This window comes from Leptidea sinapis, chromosome 3, assembly GCF_905404315.1.
Source record: "Leptidea sinapis chromosome 3, ilLepSina1.1, whole genome shotgun sequence".
Classification (NCBI taxonomy): Eukaryota; Metazoa; Arthropoda; class Insecta; order Lepidoptera; family Pieridae; genus Leptidea; species Leptidea sinapis.
In genome coordinates, this window is record NC_066267.1 from 2,004,596 (window position 1) to 2,027,331 (window position 22,736).

General features: G+C 35.8%; 1 protein-coding gene across 1 annotated transcript; it reads right to left on the reverse strand.

Moving 5' to 3' along the window:
• Positions 1–1,316: 1,316 nt before the first annotated feature.
• On the reverse strand, positions 1,317–21,957 carry LOC126979477 (peroxiredoxin 1). The gene is made up of 5 exons (XM_050828802.1): positions 21,812–21,957; positions 9,239–9,379; positions 6,038–6,177; positions 2,649–2,817; positions 1,317–1,755 (listed from the first exon to the last, which is right to left on the reverse strand). The coding sequence occupies exons 2-5, from the start codon at positions 9,367–9,369 to the stop codon at positions 1,608–1,610; spliced, it is 588 nt and encodes a 195-aa protein (XP_050684759.1). The 5' UTR covers positions 9,370–9,379; positions 21,812–21,957; the 3' UTR covers positions 1,317–1,607.
• Between the last annotated feature and the right edge of the window lie 779 nt (positions 21,958–22,736).

The window sequence follows — 22,736 nt, forward strand, 5'->3', positions numbered from 1 at the left end:
CTACTGGGACAAGTTTTACGTTTACCAGGCTTGGGAATACCAATAACAATGGATTCCTTCCATTGTTCGGGGAACGCGCAATGTAATAGCAGTATATGAAGAATTGCCTAATAGACGTAGTTCTGCACCATACGCGGTTATATCATAAACTCTCCATGATGTGTTCGAGAACCGTACATTACGCCTATTATAAAATAATATACTGTTTTGTAAGAACAAATTTCTTATTTTTAAAAAATATGTGATTATTGCTACAATAACATCGATTTCGAATTGGACTTGAGCTATTTTAATATCAGTTGAGATAAAGATGGGCAATTTAAAATAGATAAGAATTTGATTAATTCACAATGTATTTTTGTGATTTCATTCGTGATAAAATATACATACGTACGGTTACGAATGAGATTATCATTTTTTTTTTGTTGGCAGCACTCGACCTCGAGCCGCGGATCCAATGTCAAATCACAACCACCAAGCTGCGCTTGCGATATCGTATATTTTATTGGCATTGTATTCTTTTTGTTTTTTTTTCTTTTTTTTTTAGGGGCTTTTATATGTATGTACATGTCAGCTCCATTATAATCTAAGTACATTAACACTAAAACAAAAGAAAAACAAAATTTTTAACTTAACAAACTAAACAAAAAGTTAATAAAAGGAAAAGCAAGTTATACAGTCTTCAACAAATAAGACTTATGGCATCCTTAGATGCAAGACGGGCAAGTAGGTTTATTTACAAACATGCCCGTATCAAATCTGTTCCAACCCATAAGTCCTACAATTTCGTCTCTACTAGACTGAAATCGGACACATTCATTAAGTGTTCAACATTTTCAATTATTCCACATAAATCACAAAGAGGTGACTCCGCGATTTTCATCAAAAATTTAATCTTATTCAAAGGCATGTCCGGATCTGTCTGTGAGCAATAACAATCAACCTCCTTTTATTCTTTACATTAAAAAACCACGGTATATGAGGAGGCTGAGACTGCAAAGTTCTATACCAAATTCCTTTTTCTAAAGATTTTGGTAAGAATTCAGTAAAATCCGGTTTAATCTTTTTACCCTTCAGCGTTGCTTCTTTAGCCAGTCTGTCAGCCTCCTCATTGCCCCTTAAACCAATATGCGATGGAACCTATTGCGCGTTGTATTCAAAGCGCGGTGAAATCACAACTGAACCAAACTCTGCCTTATAGAAGCAAGTTTTGCTTCAATTTTTGACCTTAATAACAGTAATATAAAATATGGAACAACAACGGCTTTAAGAAGGCTTCTTGAAGCAGATTAACCATACAATTAAAACATAAAATCTTCTTAACAAACGTTTATTAAATACGATTAAAAAATCACAATAAGTAGCGCTATATTAAAGGATAGGCGAGACCATTGCTGGTCATCGGAGCATTCACACCAACACACGCCCACGAAGTATTGTTATTAATAATTTTCAGATTGTTTGAAAAATACTGTAGACTATGCGGGAAGTAGATTTTTCCATTTCTCCAATGCTGAAACGGTTGGTAATATATTGAAGGCCATGTGACATTCTGTTCGTGAAGTATGTGTCAGGTTGGTGTGGTGATGGTGCTCGGTCGCAGCCCACTAGTTGGCGTCCACGAAGTATTCCTTCGCTGCCTTGGTGTCAGGCTTGATGGTCTTGGAGCCAGGGTGCCAGTTGGCGGGGCACACCTCACCGTATTTGTCAGTGTACTGGAACGCCTGCACCAGCCTCAGGGTCTCCTCCACGGATCTGGAATGGGATATGAGAATTGTTTAATTCAGATTCTCAGATGCTCAATTGATGGAAACTGATGAATTAACCGCCCATGGACATCGAAGAGATTTATCGCCGTCTTAAGCTAGGAGTATGTTAATCTGAAGGTCTGAGGACCTTAGAAGTCGCGTCGGCTCGGGAATACGGCAGCCGGTAGCTGATTCCACAAAGTGGCAGAGTGAGGCAAAAAGTTTCTAGCAAAACTCGCTTTCGTAGAAGGCAGATGGCTTATAAAATACTGATAATTTATACGTTTATTGCCGGTATTTTTTTCGACGAATTCAGTCACTGCAGTCTACGTGCAGTCAGAGAACGGAAAGGTCCTGTCCCTCAAGCACATCTCCCGTGACGTGAACGTTCAGTTTATACAAACAGCAGGTAAGAGAGGTAAGATATCAGGTAGATAGAGATAAATATCTCCTATATTTATGTCTCGGACAAAAGGAAGCAAGGACTGCTTCGCCGTCTCCAGTGGACGACATTAGAACGGCGAACGTGGAGGTTTGAGCCTCTTATTCTCGTTGCTCCAAGTTAGCACAGGTTTGCCCTCTCCAGAGTACGCAGGGAGCCCGCGCACAATAAGGTACAGGTCCTCATTATGGACGTCCAGGGACGGATTTCCTTGACCGTACCGTATAGTCTGGTACCATCCTGAAGTTTTTTTGGGATTGGTGCTGTTATTTGTCTCTCTCGTTAGGGTTTCTAAGAGCCCACAAGCCGAACGAAACACAGCAGCAGCAGAAAAGCAGCTATTTTACGTTTTAAGTGGGACAGTACTACTTTCTCGCACGCATAATAGCACCACCTAAAGGTAAGCTGTCCGAGAATACTTCCTTTTTTAACGTTTGTAGTGTGTAGGGTATAGTTACCGTCCAACAGGCAGGTCGTTGATGGTGATCTGGCGCAGGTTTTGCTTGGGGTCGATGATGAACAGACCGCGGAAAGGAATGCCGGTTTCCTCATCCAGCACGCCGTAATCGCGGGCGATGCGGTGCGACTTGTCGCTGATGATTGGGAGGTTCATGGGCCCAAGACCACCTGCAATGTGTGAGTGAATATAACATTCCTATTGTAGCTATACCAAGGCTAAGAAATAATGTAACATTTTAAATACATCGTTTTTAATAGGGCTGAGTAAGCTGAGTTTATATGATTTAATAAAATATCAATTAAACAATTTGTTATTTTGTAAGGTGATAACCCTCACTTCTGGGATTACTTACACAAATTAAATTTGATAACAATTTATGAACAATGAGGGACTCCTAACATAATGTACACAAATAACTAGTGATTTCCGTGCCAACTGCTTTCTTCCATGTACTACAAAGCTGTGGAATAAAATTCCTTGTGCGGTGTTTCCAGGTCGAAACGACCTGGGACTCCTCTGGTGTTGCAAGAGAATTTGGGCGGCGGTGATCACTTAACACCAGGTGACCCGTACGCTAGTTTGTCCTCCTTCTACATAAAAAAAATTGGAACGCGAGAGGTCGCGGGTTCGAGTCCCGGATCGTTTAAATATAATTTAGACTTGTGGAAAAATTACTATTAAGTTTCTTGTATATTCTATGGAGAGAATATTTTGTAACAATTACACAAATAACAAATCAACACACTTTCGTCAATAACAAAACTTTTAAATATCAACAATACTAACACACAAGGCTGACAACACCATAGGGAGAAGTAGTTGAACTCAATTGAGTTGAAGTTCTATGGCCAAAGCGACAGCATTTCATTTATACGTAATATTCATATTATATCATCATTAGTAACATAGTTAATTAGCATCTATATGCACATGTAGGAAGCTGGGTTAAATAGAATATTTATTTATAAAACTTCTGAAAAGATTTATTTTTAGGTTTATCCAAAAAGTTTTATGTACGCACAGTCAGCATGCATTTCACTGGCTTTATTATAAAATCTATGGCTCTCTGTGAATCTATGAAGATCCAGATCAATCTAACATAATAAATACAAATAAGTAATGATTTCGATAAGTTTTTTTTATGACAATAAGGGACGAGACGAGTAGGACGCTCAGCTGATTATGGTAATTGATACGCCCTGTCCATTATATCACTGCTTCACGGCAGAAATAGGCGCCGTTGTGGTAACCATAATCATCCTTTGCAAAGGAGCCTGCTACAGGTAATATTAAAATATAATATACTAAAATTCAGATATATTTTATGCAAGACATAACAACAAAACAACAATACAGAACTACTGATGTAACTCGATGAAATTAACATTAAGCATGCGAGTCCCACCCTAAGGCAACCACCAATTTCTCAACTATAATTAGTTTAATCACTTTACTCCAAATAAACAAACAACCAACATATTCCTCTACTTTGGGTTCAATATGTTTAAGTAGACCATTGTATTATTAGCTGATATGAGCCAGAATTGGTAAAATTCAGGTTGAGGTTGTTTGGTCATGGTGAAACAATGATGAAAGCAGATTAATTTTATCCAAACTTATAGAGGAAAAATGGAAAAGGTCGAGCCATGTGCATATTTCATCAGCTATTTCTAATAAGTGGGCTTGGCTATAAATTGATACAAGTCGATGAAGCCAGAGAAGTGTGTAATCACCATGACAGATGAGGTTCTGGGCAGTGATTCATTTCAATTTCAAAATCTTTACTAAAATTTAAAGGATCTATAAATTATGTACAAAACCTGTGTAGGTAGATCAGTATATTCAGACTGTTCCTGTATATTGCATAGTGGTGGATTGTGCAAATGTATAAAACTAAAATAGTAAACAACTTAATGTACGGGTCCTCCTGGTGTTGAACTTGAGTCTTCTGGGGATAAATTGGACAAGGTTCAATTTAACCCATTCCGCAACCTTCTCAAGATAGGACTCATATACGGCATCATCACACTGTCCTCTGCGTAGCAATGTGTATGGGATGTGTCCAACATATCAGTGATATGCAGAAGAGACAGTGTAGGAGATAGCAAACAGCCTTGGGGCACTTCAGAGTTCAAGGGCTTCGAGTTCGAGCAACAACCGTCGGCAAAGACTTTTATGCTGTACTCAGTTCGGAAGCTGGAGGTCCACTTGCATCTCGGGTTGGAAGAGAGAATTGTTGTGCCATACACGATTGAAGGCCTCAGCTATATCCAGGCTAACTGCCAGGCCTTCTCCCTTGATTTCGATAGCCGCCCATCTGTGTTAGGTACCCCAAAAGATCGCCTGCCGACCGACCTGGCGTTTAAATTGGAGTGGATTCCCCTAACGTTGCAAAAGTCTACATTAAGTGTGGAATGGGGTGCTGTGGTGTTGCTGCCTTGTTTGTCCTCGAACATGCGCGGTTCTGTGCCCTCCCCAGAATATATCGGGCGGCCCGAGCTAGAATGCTCGAAATCCCTTTAAGGACCGGTGTTATATTCTGGTGGAGTTGGGGGGATGGGTAGCGGCACTAGGCTCTTTCTACACGCCGATCTTCTGTGCGAGTGTGGTAATTACCCGGACGAGTTGGACCGATTGTGCTGACGTCATAAGATGGCAGTGTGCTCACTCTCCCACTTGTGCACACAACTATTTTTTTCATGAAATGGCAAGACAAATGAGTGAAACACCACAATAATCACAGAGCGTCAGTCAAGTCAGCTCACACGACAGCCCGATCAAATGTATCCAGCCCGCGCCCCACTCGTCACTCACTGCGGGCACCCAAAGAGGCGGAGCGCGGACGAGACTCTGGCGCCCGAGGTCGCCGAGCACAACAGAACAACACAAATCGCGAACGGACTTCCTCCACTGACGCGCGGCGCCCGCCCTCACCTGCAACAACTACACGCGCGACCTGATACCAAGCCCTAACTACTGCCACGACTCCAGTTAACTTCATCAACACTTGAACTGTCTTAACAGAATTTCAACGAAGGGAAAAAATCTGTTCGATAAATTTGCAACTTCGCAACTTTTAAAAAGGCATTTATTGTCTCACTGGTACCTGGTGCGGTAAGAGACACTTGACTGTAGTATAGGCATGGTCCTTACAACTCAGTAGTATTCTAACAATGCACACAATTTAGTTAACCAACTGATATGAGCGGGCGAGAGGTACTGAATGCAAATTGATCAGGTAACGGTCACAAGTCACAACATATTATCGTAAACTTCTGCTAATGGCTGCTGTGATATAAGATCTGTGTTAATAATGTGCTATCTGGAAGGTTCAGCCTATTATTAAGCGTCTGCGGGGTGAGAAGGTAGTCTTCGTGTGGGGCGTACCTTGCTTCCTGGGAGTATTGATCCAGGCCAGGTGAGTGAAGTGTGAGTCTGTGGAGGCGGCGATCACCTCGCAGCCAATCTTACGGAAGTCGTCGGCGCGCTCAGAGAACGCGATGATCTCCGTGGGGCACACGAAAGTGCTGGAACACGAAATTCACAATTTTAAGCTTCTGAGATCATTCACAACACCATCTTATTCACAATCACGCTATCCGTGTTTTTATTTTAATAAAAATAAGGGACGAGACGAGCAGGAAGTTCAGCTGGTGGTAATTGATACAATTCGTCCTTTACAATGCAGTGCCGCTCAGTATTCTTGAAAATCAAAATTTCTGCACGGCACTATAATTGCGCTTGTCACCTTGAGAGACAAGATGTTAAGTCCCGTTTGCCCGGTAATTTCAGTAGCTACTTCAGCGCACTTCAGACCGAAACACAATAATGTTTACACATTACTGCTTCACGGTAGAAATAGGCGCCGTGGTGGTACCCATAATCTAGTCGGCATCCTGTGCAAAGGAGCCTCCAACTGATTAATTGGTGTATGATTAAACATTTTCAGCAATTTAACTCTTTTGCCCCTCCCTGTCAACGGTAGTTTGAACGGTTTATCGAAAATGAGTAAGTCTGCATACATGTCAAAATGCTTGAATACATGGTGGCGAATAGATCAATTCCTTGTTTGAACATCAAAATGTGATGAAACACACGTGATCATTTGAATTTTACTAATTTGCAAAAAAAAAGACTCCTAGCCTACAACAACATAAAATATCTTTGTCAGATTAGCAATGTCATGTCATATGGGCATTTTTTTTATGGAATAGGAGGACAAACGAGCGCACGGGTCACCTGTTGTTAAGTGATCACCGCCGCCCACAATCTCTTGCGACACCAGAGGAATCACAAGAGCGTTGCCGGCCTTTAAGGAAGGTGTACGCGCTTTTTTTGAAGGTACCCATGTCGTATCGTCCCGGAAACACCGCACAAGGAAGTTCATTCCACAGCTTTGTAGTACGTGGAAGAAAGCTCCTTGAAAACCGCACTGTCTGGAGAACCGCCACACATCCAGATGGTGGGGACGATATCCTAACTTGTGGCGTGTCGTGCGAAGAATTCGGTGGCAGGAATCAGGTTAAAATAGGCATGCAACAAAATGTGGAACTACATTTATGATATAGCAAAACCCATTTATTTCTAATAAGAAGCAGGTACATGAAATATTGTACCTACATCTTACGTTAAAAATTAATGGCTTCTTTACTACCGTTCATGCCTTATTTGCCAATTAGTGGCTAAGTTCCCTATAATCCCAAGTTTGTAGACTCAGTCAGTGTATAAATTAGTGTCATTTTAAAACGGGTCTCGGTTGCCTATTATTATATAAATTAAATATTGTTTGTGAAGCACTATCTTTGTTATTATAAAAGTATAAAAACAATACGTCAATCAAACTTGTCTTAGCGACCCTTGATATATCTGCTGTCTATATTTTATTAAAATAAAGATATTATTTTATGGGCGATAGATAATAAAGAGCAAATAAATATGCATAAAAATTGTTTGAATAACACCGGCATGAGAGTCAGTTTAATATAAATAATATAAGTGATAACCTTGCCTCGAATACAATGTGCTTCGTGAAAAGTTCACATCTCACAAGGTATCTTCACAAAAGACTACAAACAAATTGAATTAATAAAACCTATATAACTAAAGCCATGTTTTCACTGTGAAATATTCTTTGTTATAAAGTTCACATTTTCGTACTAGAGTAGACGAAATATTTTTTTTTATCTGTCATTTATACAGCCACGATCACTACAATAGGCACATACTTACTTTATAGAGTCGCCAAAAAAGCATACTTGTTGTGGTGCCACAGACAACTAAATCTAGGTAAGGTATAGTAGGATAGACTATACATTTTATTGTCAAATTAAGAAAAAAAATTTGTTAATATAATTTGCCAAGATGCTGCCAGGAGTATTTTGTAATTTTAAATTTTCTCGCGTTGGCTGTATGGATGTACTTTTGCCATGGCTTAAAGGAAAAATTAAACCACTCATCAGAGATAAGTATGTAAACGATACATTTCCCGCTCGTTTAACCGGCAACTCGAAAACTTGTGATATCTGATTATTTAATTTAGAAAAAATATTGTATGCCACACGTTGTATAATAAACTAGGTCAAAACGCTCGTGGCGTCATCAACCCGCGCCACTCGTGTTTTTTAACCCTAATTATACAACTTTCCTATACTTGCTTACTAATCGGTACAAATTGCAGGACAAACAAATAGAATTGTTTGCAAATGATTGGACTTTACATTGCGATGTATTATGTTAATTTATTGATCAACAGCACGATTAGTATTCAAGCTAATAAATATTTCACGGTTTATTTAAATGAAAAACTATTTAGGAGTGTGCCTCAAAACCGGTTCACGTTACTTATAACATCTAAGCAATCTGTAAAGTATGTCTGTTTGTATAACTATTAAAATTTAAACGACATAACTACTACTTCAATGATAAAAAAAATGCTTATTGTTCGAAACGCTGTCGTAATATTTGGTGGTCGCTCAATGCCGTTTATACCACGGTCTGTTGTTAGGATGAATTTATACAGTGTTTTATCTATACCTACACCTTAATATATTCTGACGTCATGCGGTCGACGTATTACTACATACTCACCAGAAGAACATAAATATGGTAGCGGTGATAGGAATGTCTTTCATAGCGGTTGAAATCATGTGTCATGCGCGCGTTTTAAGCAAAGGATTCTGTATACTACGGTTATCGCGCGCCTTGTTGTGAATTTAATATTTAATAATGTTTTTGTATGAGTAAATATAGCAAAAAGATAATAAATTATTTTGATCTTAAGAATGACTAATCCGAGTCCATCAGGTCGTCGCCAAGCATGAGAAATGGCTAAAAAATTTATAGATGTCATGTGTGCTGAAGAAAAGCAGAACAAAAATTGGAGATTTAATTATTAAGTTAAAATATTTTCGTCATTTATATGGTACACTTGAAGGATTGTTTAAATTTATCGACATACTCATGATCATCGATAATAATTAGTTCACAGCACTATCGCATTCTTCTGCATTCAACTCGCGCGTGTCTGTAGATTGTGATTAATATTACTTCTACATATTGTTATTAGAAATCCTTTGAGAAAATACTCACAAGTCGAGCGGGTAGAAGAACAGCACGACATATTTTCCCTTGTAGTCAGCGAGGGAGACATCCTTGAATTCTCCGTTCACGACGGCGGTCGTCTTGAACTGAGGCGCGGGCTTCGTCAGTTGGAGTGGCATCTTGTTGAAACTGAACAGATACAAATATACATATAGAAATCAAGTGCTGTGTATAGTGTAATATGTTGCTAAAATGATGATGGATTGATGCAGTTACTTCAATAATGCAATACAAGAACAGAGTCTACCAAAGAGAATGTAAATACTACGTAATAAGAGCCTAAGTAAAAATTTGAATTTTAGTTTAGTATGAAACGTGCAGTCATTTGACATAAGTTTGAAATAGTAGTGATTACAGTATTCCGATTGGCGACGAAGTATAATCCGGCTAAGTTTGAAAGCGAACAGTTGCTTAACGGCCGTTTTCAACAACCTATGTATCCTTAGTTAAACTTACTAGAGATTTACAAATCTATCCTTTTACGCTTATTTACATTACAATAACCTATCGACATAAAGCATTGGACTACAACTATATTGGACATAACTATGGATAGATAAGATCTTGTCATTAAACGGTGACAGCAATGTATCCGTAACTAAGGGTACGTTATTGAAAACGGTCGTAAAACGTAGTGGATTTAGGTTATCTCAGTTTTTTACAAGATTAAAGCCGTCATCTGTCAATCTATCATTGACTGCACGTTTCATACAATCGAGCGAATCGCTTTTTTTAGAGTTTCGCTGGGCTGGAGTCTACAGTTATTGTTGTGTGTATAACTTTTTGCTAAACAACTTTTCTGTTTCCTCCACAGCTCAAGTCGTAGATACAGACTACAGATACACGTTATAAGATCGCAGATTAATTTATGGATTAATACTGAATAATCATTGACATAATATACAAATGATCCTAGTACAAATACAATATTTATAGCGAAACTAATGCAATATAATAATATATAGTTAGTAATAAAGAACTTATGGTATGCCGTCTTATCAATTATCCTTGATAGTCGATGATTAGAGATTAGATACATGAATATGTACAGATAAACTAAGACACTCATAATAATTATTATATAAGTTATAAGAGCCACTCTGGGTACCATATTCTTTTAAGTTTTTGACATCGTGTGGGACACATTTGAAAGACCTACGCGGCTATCATCAGTACCTAACTAAGACTACTTCAGTCTATCTCTTGATTGAGATTAAAATCGTAACTATCGTTGACTTTTCTGTCCCAATCAACTTATCGACGGTAATTCACCTTATCCGTACACGCTGTCTGTCAATGGGACGACACATAGCTTATCAGCGATAAAAGTTTGTATGGAAATTGCAATTCGGCGTCCCGATACAACGCGATAAGACTGACTTCAGATTATTCACAGCTAATTACTGACAGTAGAAGGTAGTAATTTATCTCTATCTGTAGATAGTATATTGGGAACGGCCGTTAGAGGACAACCTATCAATGTCCGGTTATTAATTTGCCGTATTGTAGATGTCCAAGGCCGGGTGGTGTTTCACTTCCCATCACATGAGCCTGTTGCCAGTATAAATAAACTAACAGATGTACTTTAAATAGTATAATTATTATGTAGGTAATGTGGGTATAATAGATATCCAGTCGCTAGCGAGTCTTTCCAATCAAATCTGTTGTAAGAGGTATACATACATCCATACTTATACATACATACAGACTTACGGACACCATCGCGGGGATAGTCAACGAAACTTCCTTGGACCTTAAAACGTCGAGATCTGATAAAAGCTCGATTTGAAACGGGGTAGGACCAATAACTTCCCCCATATTTCAAAATTGTCGCAGTTATTTGAAAAAATCATTCTGAAAAGCATTTCTGATACTATTTAATAAAACACAATTTTTTGAAGTTTCGAACAGCAATCACTTTTGAATGAATGAAAAAAAAATCTTTGTAATTATCTATATTATTTTAACAATTGGGACTTTATTTAATTATGAAAGTATGATTTATTGATGAAAGAGTACAAAATGTTTCTGGGATTCCCCCATTTTATTTAACTGATAATTGTTTGCATTTTATATTTTTTTATAATTCATTAATACCACTTGCACGTTTTAAAATTTACATTCATTAAAAAAATTGAAAGTTAGATTATTAATTACCACATATGAATATGTTGTTCGTTGTTATTGAATATTAACGGTTGTATGGCTCGAACCCTTTGCCTGTCCTAATAATGGACGAAGAAACCAAAAACCGGATGGTACACAAATGTGACGCCATCTTCCCGTAACCGACTTCCGTTGCATGTCGTCCAGTAACCACGTAGTCGCGCCTAAAGAAGTTTTACTTCAAAAATAGAGACAAGAAATACTTAAAGCCCAAACACATGGGCCGATCTGGTACAGCAGGACCATCAGACGGTCTGGTGGGCGTGGTTCGGCGCCTCCAATTGGTCCGTTGTCGTACTTAGGACGATCCGGACGATAATAATATTTTTTTGCGATGGACGATGCGCTATACCATCGAATATGTTCCGGTACCGAATTGCGTCCGATCGTTCAGCAGTTCCAAATCAGACCATGTGCTTAGGCTATCAGCGAAACCACAAAGTTGCAAGGTCGTTAGCACCGGAACAACAGCTGAGATAACGATTTATGACTAACAGCCAAAGTGTAGACCAACTTTACGTGGTGATTATAAAGCCTTGATCTAGTATACTAATATCGGTATGGGTACCTGAGGTAGGTGAGGAGGAAATGAGAGCCCGGATCGTTACAGTTATCGGTACTATTCAGTCTGACATGACGGTGCTACAACGGATCCGTACATTGCACAAAATTCTAAGTCATATTAAGTCGGTGAAAGTCACATCGATCACAACTTGCGATTGAAAGACGCACGGCTAGTGGTCGTAATTGTGAATTAAGTGTTTATCGCCCCCCTTCGCAGGTAACATGAATGAAATGGGTGCATGTGTTCAAACTTTTATGATTGGATGTGTTATAACTTTTTTTCAGTTTTTTTAAAATGCTTGTTTATTAACTGAAAATAAATATATGTGTTCTTACTATTACGGGATTTTTTTAACATTCTGTATACGGAAGCAGTAATCAATGCATGCATTGAATGACTTTTCAAATCTTAATTTGTAGTATTTATTATCACTTAGACAAATACGTGAGAACGTACATATTAACTTAACGGTGTCAATAAGTTTAATGCCTTTCCAAGGTCGCAAGTGCTCTGCGCCATAACTTATTATATTTTTTCGTAGGTTAATGGAATTATGAGTATAGGAGCATTATCGAGAGGAGCCAGAGTACAATTTGTTTTAATGGCAGGTGAAACCACGTTGTTTACATTACATTTTCTGTGAAAAATTAACTGTCATGTAGGTACGTAAGATAAAATAGATTTGGCTTATCACCGGCGCGACACAAGTCTGTAAGCTGCAAGCTCATGGTTACTTTGTCAGATAATCTCATCGTGTCCGAATTAACTTGTCCTCTCAGAGAGCCTAAAGATGGCAGGTTTAACCTTCAACAACGCTATATATATATAATCTAAAAGTGTGAGCATCAATATAAAACTACATGTCAGCTTCTATAAGCTATAGTTATATATGGTAACAGCTAAATACCTGAAATTATGTCCATGTGTAACTAGGTGTTATATTTCCGAAACTAATACTTCATGTAAAATTGGTCCAGTACGAGTTAGACTCGATACATCATGCAAGATATAATACTATGTGGGCAAATTGCTAAGAAAACATAATGTTTAATTGGTATTTTATAAGTCGGCCCTCCATTCGACAACTTTCCAAACCACAATCCAGTTCAAAGTTGAGTTAAGAACACAAAACTGGTCACGTGATTCATATCAACGGACTGACAAAAATACTGGCAGCCTTACTGACACTCTTTAAATGATGAATGACTAGTAGCCCAACCCACATGCATGGAATACACTAATATTTATTAAACTTTCAACACCAATTCCTTAAAATGTGATGTTTGTGGCTTGGAACGTTTTTCAGGAACTACGTCTATATGATATACTTTATACATATATAATATTTAATGTATATGTCATCGGTCCTCGATAAATCTACAAAGTTTGAACGAAATCTAGCCGTTTAAAGTGGGTCAAAATCGCGCCCAAAGAAGTCGATCACAAACATACAGGTGAAGCTAATATAAAGCGTATAATAAGGACATGACATATGGATGACCAAACAATATTTTCATAATTTTTGCCCCATCTCCTGACTAGGCTGTGCAACACATTATGTAGGTTCACATACAGTCAATGTACCTACTTGTTCTATTAACTAACTAACAATGCCCCGCGGTTTCACTCGCTGAGATACCGATTGAAATTTTTAAATTCGTAATATCTTTTAAATGAAATGACTGCTTTTAATAATTTAAAAAGTATTTTAGAGGTATTGAAAAGGTTTGTAATAAAATATCATTAAAGGGGACAAGGAGAAATACGGAGCTATGAATAGTATGGTTTAAATTATTGTCTGCACTTATATGAACTTTTAAAATGTAAAAGACTAGCTATAGTGGCATAACTGACTAACCCCCTTATTCATAATAGTCTACTAACTTAAAGCACTCTGTCTTCTTCTATTGACCTAAGACAGAATGAGAAAAACAGTCTTTAGCGGCTGTTTAAAGTTAGCGGACCATTATGAATAAGGGGTAAAGGTATTGTGGATTTTTTTGTAGATATAGATACGTTCTATAATAATAATACTACTGTTGAACATTTTTTGTTCTATCATCAATAGTTTCAACCTTTGGTTTGTTTACAAATGTTTTCACACATTGATCCCTATTTTTTTTTAATGTAAGTAATATACATAGCCTATGTCATCCAGGGAAAATGCAGCTTCCTAATGGTGGAATTTTTTTTGAAATTGGTCTAGTAGTTTTTGATCATTACAAACATACATACAAAAACACAAATGTTTCCTCAAAGTTTATATAAGACACACTTTATTGACAAACTGGATTAAGAGAGGTTGAGATTTTAATTACAAAAACCTTTTAGCTTGGCTTGCTATTTAAGTGCAGGTAGTCTTTAGACTATAGTTTATTTGAAGTCAGTTGGAAATGATGTACTTATATTATAAGTAAAATTATATTATATATATATATATATAATAATATAAATGAAATGGAATCAGATATAGTAATAATAAACGCTATATCGGCTTCCACATACACTAGATTTTTTCTAACTAATATTACTAGTCTAATAACAAAATTTAATTTAAACTTGTCACATAGAGCAAACCATTTTAGATTCCCAATGAAATCTCTAGAGTGTATCGTGTGTACGGGCATTGTGATATTCTGTGCCGACCTCCAAAGGTTAACTAGTAAGTTCCCATCACCATTGTAAAAGTGTTCAGTAAGTATTCCACAGCTAAGCATGTTCTTTATAATGAGCTCGAGGTTTTTGACCCTGGGAACAATGGGCTATATTCTTGTGTGAAAAATTATGTACATATCCCTTGTGGTATTATGTTTGATGGTTTAAGAATAACTGTAATTGAAAGTTTTTTTTTAGCAATTAATTGGAAATGACCAGCAATTATTCTTAAATATCCATTTCTTTTTTTTTTTAATAATTAAGAGGGGGCAACAGGCAAGAGGCTCGCGGGATGGGAGGTGGCGAGGCAGCCGCCCATGGACATCCACAACAACAGGTGTCAAAAGATGCGTTGCCGGCCTTTAAGGTGGGAGTATGGAGTATTTATAACCTAGGTCCTAAAGAATCATTAAGAGAAAAATTTAAAGAAATAAACATTTTGACTGTTGCTTCTCAATACATTTTCGATAATGTTTTATACGTTCATAAACAGATTGAGGAATTTTCTAGAAACTGTGACATTCATAATGTTAACACGAGGAACAAACATAAACTTGTTATGCCTACTACTCGGTTGGGTCGAGTTAGTAAGTCTTTTGTTGGGCGATGTATATGCTTCTACAATATGATCCCAGAAAATGTACAAAATAAATGTGTTACGAAATTTAAAAGAATTGTTAAAAAACTTTGTGTGGGAAAGGTTATTATAGCATAAACGATTTTCTTAATGACACCACGGACTGGGAATAAAGCGAACACCCTCAGGCTCTTTAATTATAAATGTTTATTGTACGATATTACATTGTAATCCATATTTTATATTTAAAAAAAAGCCCGCTGAGTTTCTTGCGCCCATTCTTCTCAGGTCTGAGGCAGTCTCTTTTGAATGGGTGGCAGATTTTTCTAGAAGGTCCCTAAGTCGCATCGGTACGGGAAAACCGCAGCCGCTAATTGATTCCGCAAAGTAGCTGTGGGAGACAAGAAATTTCTTGAAAAACGCGCGGTTGTGGAATGCTAGACGTCAAAGTGATGTGTGTGGTATTTAGCATTTCGACAATGCCTCGAATGCCTAGAATCAACCGAACATCTCCTCTGCGCACTCTCTGTGATAAATACGGTAGAAGATGCAGATAGAACCATCTCTACGCAACGCCAAAGAATCAAGCCGATCGGAGATGACTAATGCGTAAGTACCTATGCAGTCAAATGGAAGATGCTGGTACTGTAGAGCGCCTCACAGTTGAGAACAGTACTCCATGTACGAAAATTTATTAAAGTAGGCGTTACTTTGCGGAAATCCATAATTATCCAAATGTTTTGAGTTTTCTTGAGTGTTAATTCCGCCAGTATTTGTCTGTAAGCAATTCGACAAGTGTTTCACCTCTACACGAGGCATCCTCAGGAGATGATGACTCGCCAAACTCTGGCACAAAACTGATTACAGATGGCAATAATCCATGTGATTCCCAATTTGCGCCTCACAGTTGCAGCTTATAGTTAAATACTTTGCAGTTTATAGCCATGAAAATAAAATGAAATAATTGTAAAACAAATGTAGGTAATATAAAAGGGCTTGGGGAGCCACAGTGACATATCAATTAACACATAGTTAATGCTAATTGTTTTGTAACATGTACCTCCAGGCCCGACAGTAAGTAATTATTCATATTGTCTTGGAATACCAACTGATTTTAAAATGTTTATATGATTTTATTTATTAACCATGTACATTTCCAGTCAATGGTTATGACATGGCAATAAAATATCAAAATATAGTTTCTTATCAGATATACTGTAATTACTCTAACAACAACATTGACCTATTTGGCACTAAACCATATCTTTACAAGTGTTAAGTGAAACTCAAGTACAATGTTTAATTTTATTTAAATATTTCGTTATGCAATTGATTATGTAATCAAATATTTGAAGGTAGACTAGAAGCATATTATTTCATTGCAACATTATTCATAAAAAAAACCTATTTTATACTCACTGTACTACAATTTACAACAAAAATCTACAATTATCTAAGATACAGAGAACAGGGATAAAATAAACCTCATGGAGAATGGTCTCATCATGGGCATGAGATGTTCTGGTTTCTGGAGATCCAGAGCCGCAGCTTCATCTCCTCGGCAGAAGCACTTGTGTTCCATTGTCATTGTGACTACTTGATAATTTGTTCAGCTGTTATTACAACACAACTAAATATGAATTACATGTATTACAATATATGTATGTATACAAGAATATTAATTTTAAAGAAATAAATATTATGACTGTTCCTTTTATGAAAATTTAATACATGTTCACAAAAATCATCACCCTTTTGCTCTACTTAGTGATTTAAATTATTATAACACTAGAAAATGTATACACTTTTATAATAATGTCCCACCCACAGTTCAGGCAGTATCTATAAATAAATTTAATTTTTTTTTTTAAAAATGACTCTGTTGTAACTCCACAGCTGATTATCTAAGTGATCGGACAGCCTGTGACTAGATTATGATTATTATATAGCAGTAACAATGACAGTAAAAAATTAAATATTTTATTTAAGAGCTCAAAAAAAGAATTCTGAAGATTTCCTTGCGCCGCTTCTTCTCTCTCAGAGCGCCATTTCTTTCCGAAGTGGTAGTAGTATTAGAAATGACATCAAAAATAATTCTAAAGTAATCTATTTTGAGAAAATCAATGCCTTTAATGCTTTATTATTACTGTATTGATATGTACAGGACAAAATGTGCAAATTAGACTTCATTATAGTTAGTTGCCCCCTGCAGTAATAGTGTATATAAAACTCCTAACACAAGGATAATACTCTAATAACGTGGCTAGCATGTAGTGATAAAATGTAGCAAATACTAGAAGCATACAATTATAGGTATGACCCAAAGCCAATTGGAAGTGGTTCCTGAAAAACATTCCAAGCCACAAACATCAAATTTTAAGGATTTCGTGTTTAAAGTTTAATAAATATGTATTAGTGTATTTCATACATGTGGGTTGGGCTACTAAGTCATGATGTCATTTAAAGAGTGACAGTAGGGCTGCTATTTTTTGTGTGTTAATATTAATCAGGTGACCAGTTTTGTGTTCTTAACTCAATTCGAAATGACTGTGGTTTGGTATTTTTCTGGAATTACATCCAATTATTGTAGTCAAAATAGTAAATAGGGGGAGCTCATTAACACTGTCATAAAAAAAGACGTTTGGCACTCGGGGACTGCCGCGGTAAAGCTATTGCATAGCATTTTTTTTCAACTTATGCAATTATAATTATTTATTTATTTTATTTATGCAGTATTTCTTTTTTGATAAAATTAATTTTAAAAAAAGCAAACAGGAAGTGAGTAAAATTTAACTGCAAGATTTGATTACAGACAGACAACGGGACAGGTGAAACTAAATAAAAATGCTTGTCATAATAATAAAAATTAAAAAAACATGATAAAAAATAAATAAATTAAAAAAAATCAAGATGTACCCTAGGCTCGAACCTTCTACACAAAAAGCATACGTGATAACCGCTGTTCCACGGCAACTGTAATGTCCGTGCCGAAATATCTTTGGATCTGGATTCGGTCCCCATGCTCAAGGCCTGCGATAGAAGCTATGCAATAGCTTAAAAATCCTATTACAATATAAAGATGAAGATTAAAAAGCATGGGTGTGAATTGGTCTAAAGACTAACAAAAACATTAAATCTTGTAAGGATTATCATTAAAATTTTAGAATAATGTTCAATTTATAATGTGAGTAGTGTTATTGTGGTGTGTATATGCTCACTAAGATGGCATTGCTCATGATGGCGTCCTCAGAGAGGTTGTTACCTTCCTCACTTTATGTGTGAAGGAAGTGATGGTTGGTCATTTAAAGAAATATATACCATCAAATTATAAATATATACAAATTTCTTCTGATATAATTTCTTAAGTTCTTGCCACAAGTCGAAATTTTTGAATATATTTGGTGCAGCACTCTGGATAGATTGTATGAATATAATGCAAAATAAATATATAATGAAACTGTGAATATTGATTTTCAAAGGGTAGGGAGTAAGAGGCAATATCTTTGTCTCATTAATAACCAACGAGACAATGTAATATCATGTTAATTAATTAAAACTGATGGGGTGGTCTTTTGTCATTAATTTTAATGTTTGGGCATCAGGTTCATAAACATATCCGACAATGGCTTTATGAAGTTTATAGTGAGAGATCAGTATGTTACAATGATGAGATATATTTTCTCAAATTATTTAAAAATGTATTTTCTATTGCAAAGTCAATGCATATTAGAAAAATAACTAAAATGCATCAAATAAAATAAAGATTACTTGGAATGTTATTTATTGACATTCCAGTTTTACACAATCACTCTTGTCTCCTCCACCAGCATTGGTGAATCACTTCTTTAAAAAATGTTTTAAGGATATTAAACAAAATCCAATTTTGGTTTTATTTGCCCCACAAATAATAATTATAAGTGTCTAGACATGAAATAAAGTGTTGATAAGTAGGGAATTTCTGTATTAATAATTATTTTGATAATTGATACAATATCTTATCTTGCAATAGTTGTTACGAGTTGTATCAACATGGCATGTTTCCTGAACATCTGAAATAAATTTAAGAAAAGGAAAACTTTCAGGCCAAATAACTATCACCCTATATCGGTATTACCGTGCCTTAGTAAAGCTTTTAAAAAATTGTACTAAGCCAAAGTATTTCATATAAAACAGTATGGAAGCAAGTATTAGTTAATTACACCATAATCATATTACAAAAAAAATGCTACAATAAATTTTTGCCTCTTCATCATGTTATCAATAGAATTTTTTGTTAATTTTAAACATCATGACAGTTGCCTCTCAAAATATTCTTGATAATGTTATGTATGTATATAGACACATAAGTGAATTTGCTAGAAATTGTCCCATAATGTTAACACAAGGAACAAACATAAACTTATAATGCCTACTACTCTGCTTAGTCAAGTTAGTAAATCTTTTGTGGGGCATTGTATATATGCTTTACAACAAGATCTCAGATAATATTCAAAAACATGACTTTCTTAATGTTACCACAGATTAGGAATGGAGTGACCTACGCAGGCTATTAAATAATAAATTTATTATTTATTATTGTATGATTTTACATTGTAAATATATTTTTATAAAGCTCATTCTCAGGTCTGAGACATACCTTTTCGAGAATTTGACTTTCAATGAGTGACATTATATCCCATTTTGAATCAATTTATTTTTTTTTTATGAAAATAAGGAACGAGACGAGCAGTACGTTCAGCTGATGGTAACTGATACACCCTGTCCATTACAATGCAGTGCCGCTCAGGATTCTTGAAAAACCCAAAAATTCTGAGAGGCACCACAATTATTGCGCTTGACACCTTGAGACATAAGATATTAAGTCTCATTTGCTCGGTAATTTCACTAGCAATGGCGCCCTACAAACCGAAACACAGTAATGCTTACACACCACTCAAACACCAACTATTTATTGACTACTATAAAATAAATGGGACGCTAGCACGGATCCGAGTGAGTGGCACCGCTACTACGGCCCCATCCCACTAGGATCCGAGTAAAGAGCACTTAATGTGTTAAGTAGATGCAAGAAATCAGATAGACAGAAATTTAAGGACTGATATTGGCTGAAAACGTTGGAGATAACCATGTTAGAATCCATAATCGACGACCTGTATAGCCGAGTGGTTAGCGATCCTACTTACTAAGCTCGAGGTCCCGGGTTTGAATCCCGGTAGGTGCAAGCATTTATATGATGAATATGGATGTTTGTTTCCGAGTCATGGATGTTTAAATGTATTTATGTATGTTTATATGAATTTATGTATGTTTAAGTAAGTATATTGTATTAAATATATCATTGTCTTGTAACCCATAACACAGGCTATATATGCTTAACTAGGGGCAAGATAATTTGTGTGAAAAGTGTGTCAATATTATTATTATAATCAGATCAGGAATGTATTAAAAATGGTACAGGTATGAATATCATGAATAAGAGATCTTGTTTAAATGGATCGATATCTACTGAAGAATCCAGGAAGACAATTACTGTGTGTAAATGGAGTACTATTATCCTGACCACCTCTTTGTGAGACATGTGTGATAATGTAATGTTTAATATTTATAAGGTATGAATACAAGTATATTCATGTATTTAGCACAATGTTTCATCTCATTAACTCACTAACACATCAATTCTAATGAATTATCCTCAATAAAATGTTAACAGGGAAATAAATTCAAATCATTGTGCAACACTATTGTATTTTCTATGACAATTATAGGTACCTACCACAAATCTCAAAATATCAAGTCATCTTTGACTTTGAACTCATATCATGCAACTTTACTTTGTAAGTCATGGTATCACACAGTCAAGCATCAATAGATTTAAATGTAGATAAATCATCCTTACTCTATACAAAATGGTAAACTTAGTGTTGTGAAGTGTAAAGAAAAAACACGATTATGTTACGTACGTAAACAAGATATTACTGGACATATAATTTATATCACTAGGTACCTATGCCTACATCATAAGATTGAAGATAAATATTATAAATTTTCCCTGCAGCACGCCGCAAGTCATAAATGAACTAACCTTGAAGTTAATAACTTTTTTGCTATGTTACCGACCGGCAAACTGTCTGAATCACTTCTTACTCTTTTCCTATTTGTTATTTCTTGCATCATTTTTCATTAAGTTAGGACAAGAAATGATATAAAACAAACAATAATAAAACAGATACCAATAGTACATACGAAAATATTTAACATAAGTTTAGAAGGTACATGCACTAATTGGCGGTTGCTTCTAATTTTAATCGAAAATTACATGTACAATACGTACTAAAGACATTTAAAATTAAAGTAAGTACATAGTAAATGCATATACCTACATCGTTTTGTATAAGTAACATTGCATTTAAGCAATCAGGTTAACATTTTATTTTCTAGATAAATCTAATACGCCGGTGATAGGTACACGAAGATTATAAAGTACCTAAACAATTCAATATTTGAAATTGTATCTATTAATATAACCATGTTATTAATTAATATTGAATTATTTGAAGTGAAATTAGAAATAAAAGAAAAAAAATTATAAAATACTTACAAATTATATTGGACTAAGCACTGAGAACACGACCGCTCGCTGACGTATCCGGAACAAAGAATAAAAGAGTAGAATAGATTATCAATATTCAATGGTAATAGCGTAATACACTATTGAGTATATATATATACCAGAGAATACGTATATTTGCTCAATGACGATTCATATTCGGATGTGTCAAGTGACGGAACAAATTGAAAATATGATGAAATAAGAAATAATTTTTTTCTATACTTACAATGAAATCATAAATAGTTTTTTTTGTATATTTTCTATTGAAACATCTGTTTTAATCCAAAATATATAAAACAACTCAAAACTAGTCGTGGGTATTAAAGAATATTCTTCCTCAGACAAACGACCATTTTCAGTCCTGCTACAAGATATCCAAAATCCATCGTATTAAGTTCAGGCGACTGCTTTACAAACACTTGCCTAGACGGGTTTGAAATAGTAACAGGTAAAATCAAAGTCAGGGTAGGTGCATTTTAAAAGTTGCGTTTATTCTATCAGTACATAATATGCTGAAATTATTCAAAATATCGCCTCATACCAATACATTCCCACATCATAGAGGGCTCTGTCATCTATTCCATCCCCAAACTCTCACGCAGGAAAACTTAAACTTCTTCTCCACGCATCCCCAGGTAAATCTTATCAAATTAAAAAATTGTGGAAGTTTCGCACTATCGCTGTAAGATATTGTTTCCCCATCTTGAAATTTACCTCTTGCAGCTTCTACCGTATATCATTAAAATATAATAATTTATGTCAAAACACTGTACGATTGATACTAAACTAAATTTTTAATTTTTAAGTAGCCATTCCCGCCTCTTATGATGCAGTATTTACATCCTCTTTGGTGACCATTTTCTTCTGTACGATTTCACTTACAACAGCGAAACCTGTGGACATAATATGTGTA

Coding starts and splice junctions, on each gene's coding strand:
- LOC126979477 (XM_050828802.1), bottom strand. CDS start 9,369: ATGCCACTCCAACTGACGAAGCCCGCGCCTCAGTTCAAGACGACCGCC. Junction 2,818..6,037: donor CAATACTCCCAGGAAGCAAG/GTACGCCCCACA, acceptor CACACATTGCAG/GTGGTCTTGGGCCCATGAAC. Junction 1,756..2,648: donor AACGACCTGCCTGTTGGACG/GTAACTATACCC, acceptor ATCCCATTCCAG/ATCCGTGGAGGAGACCCTGA.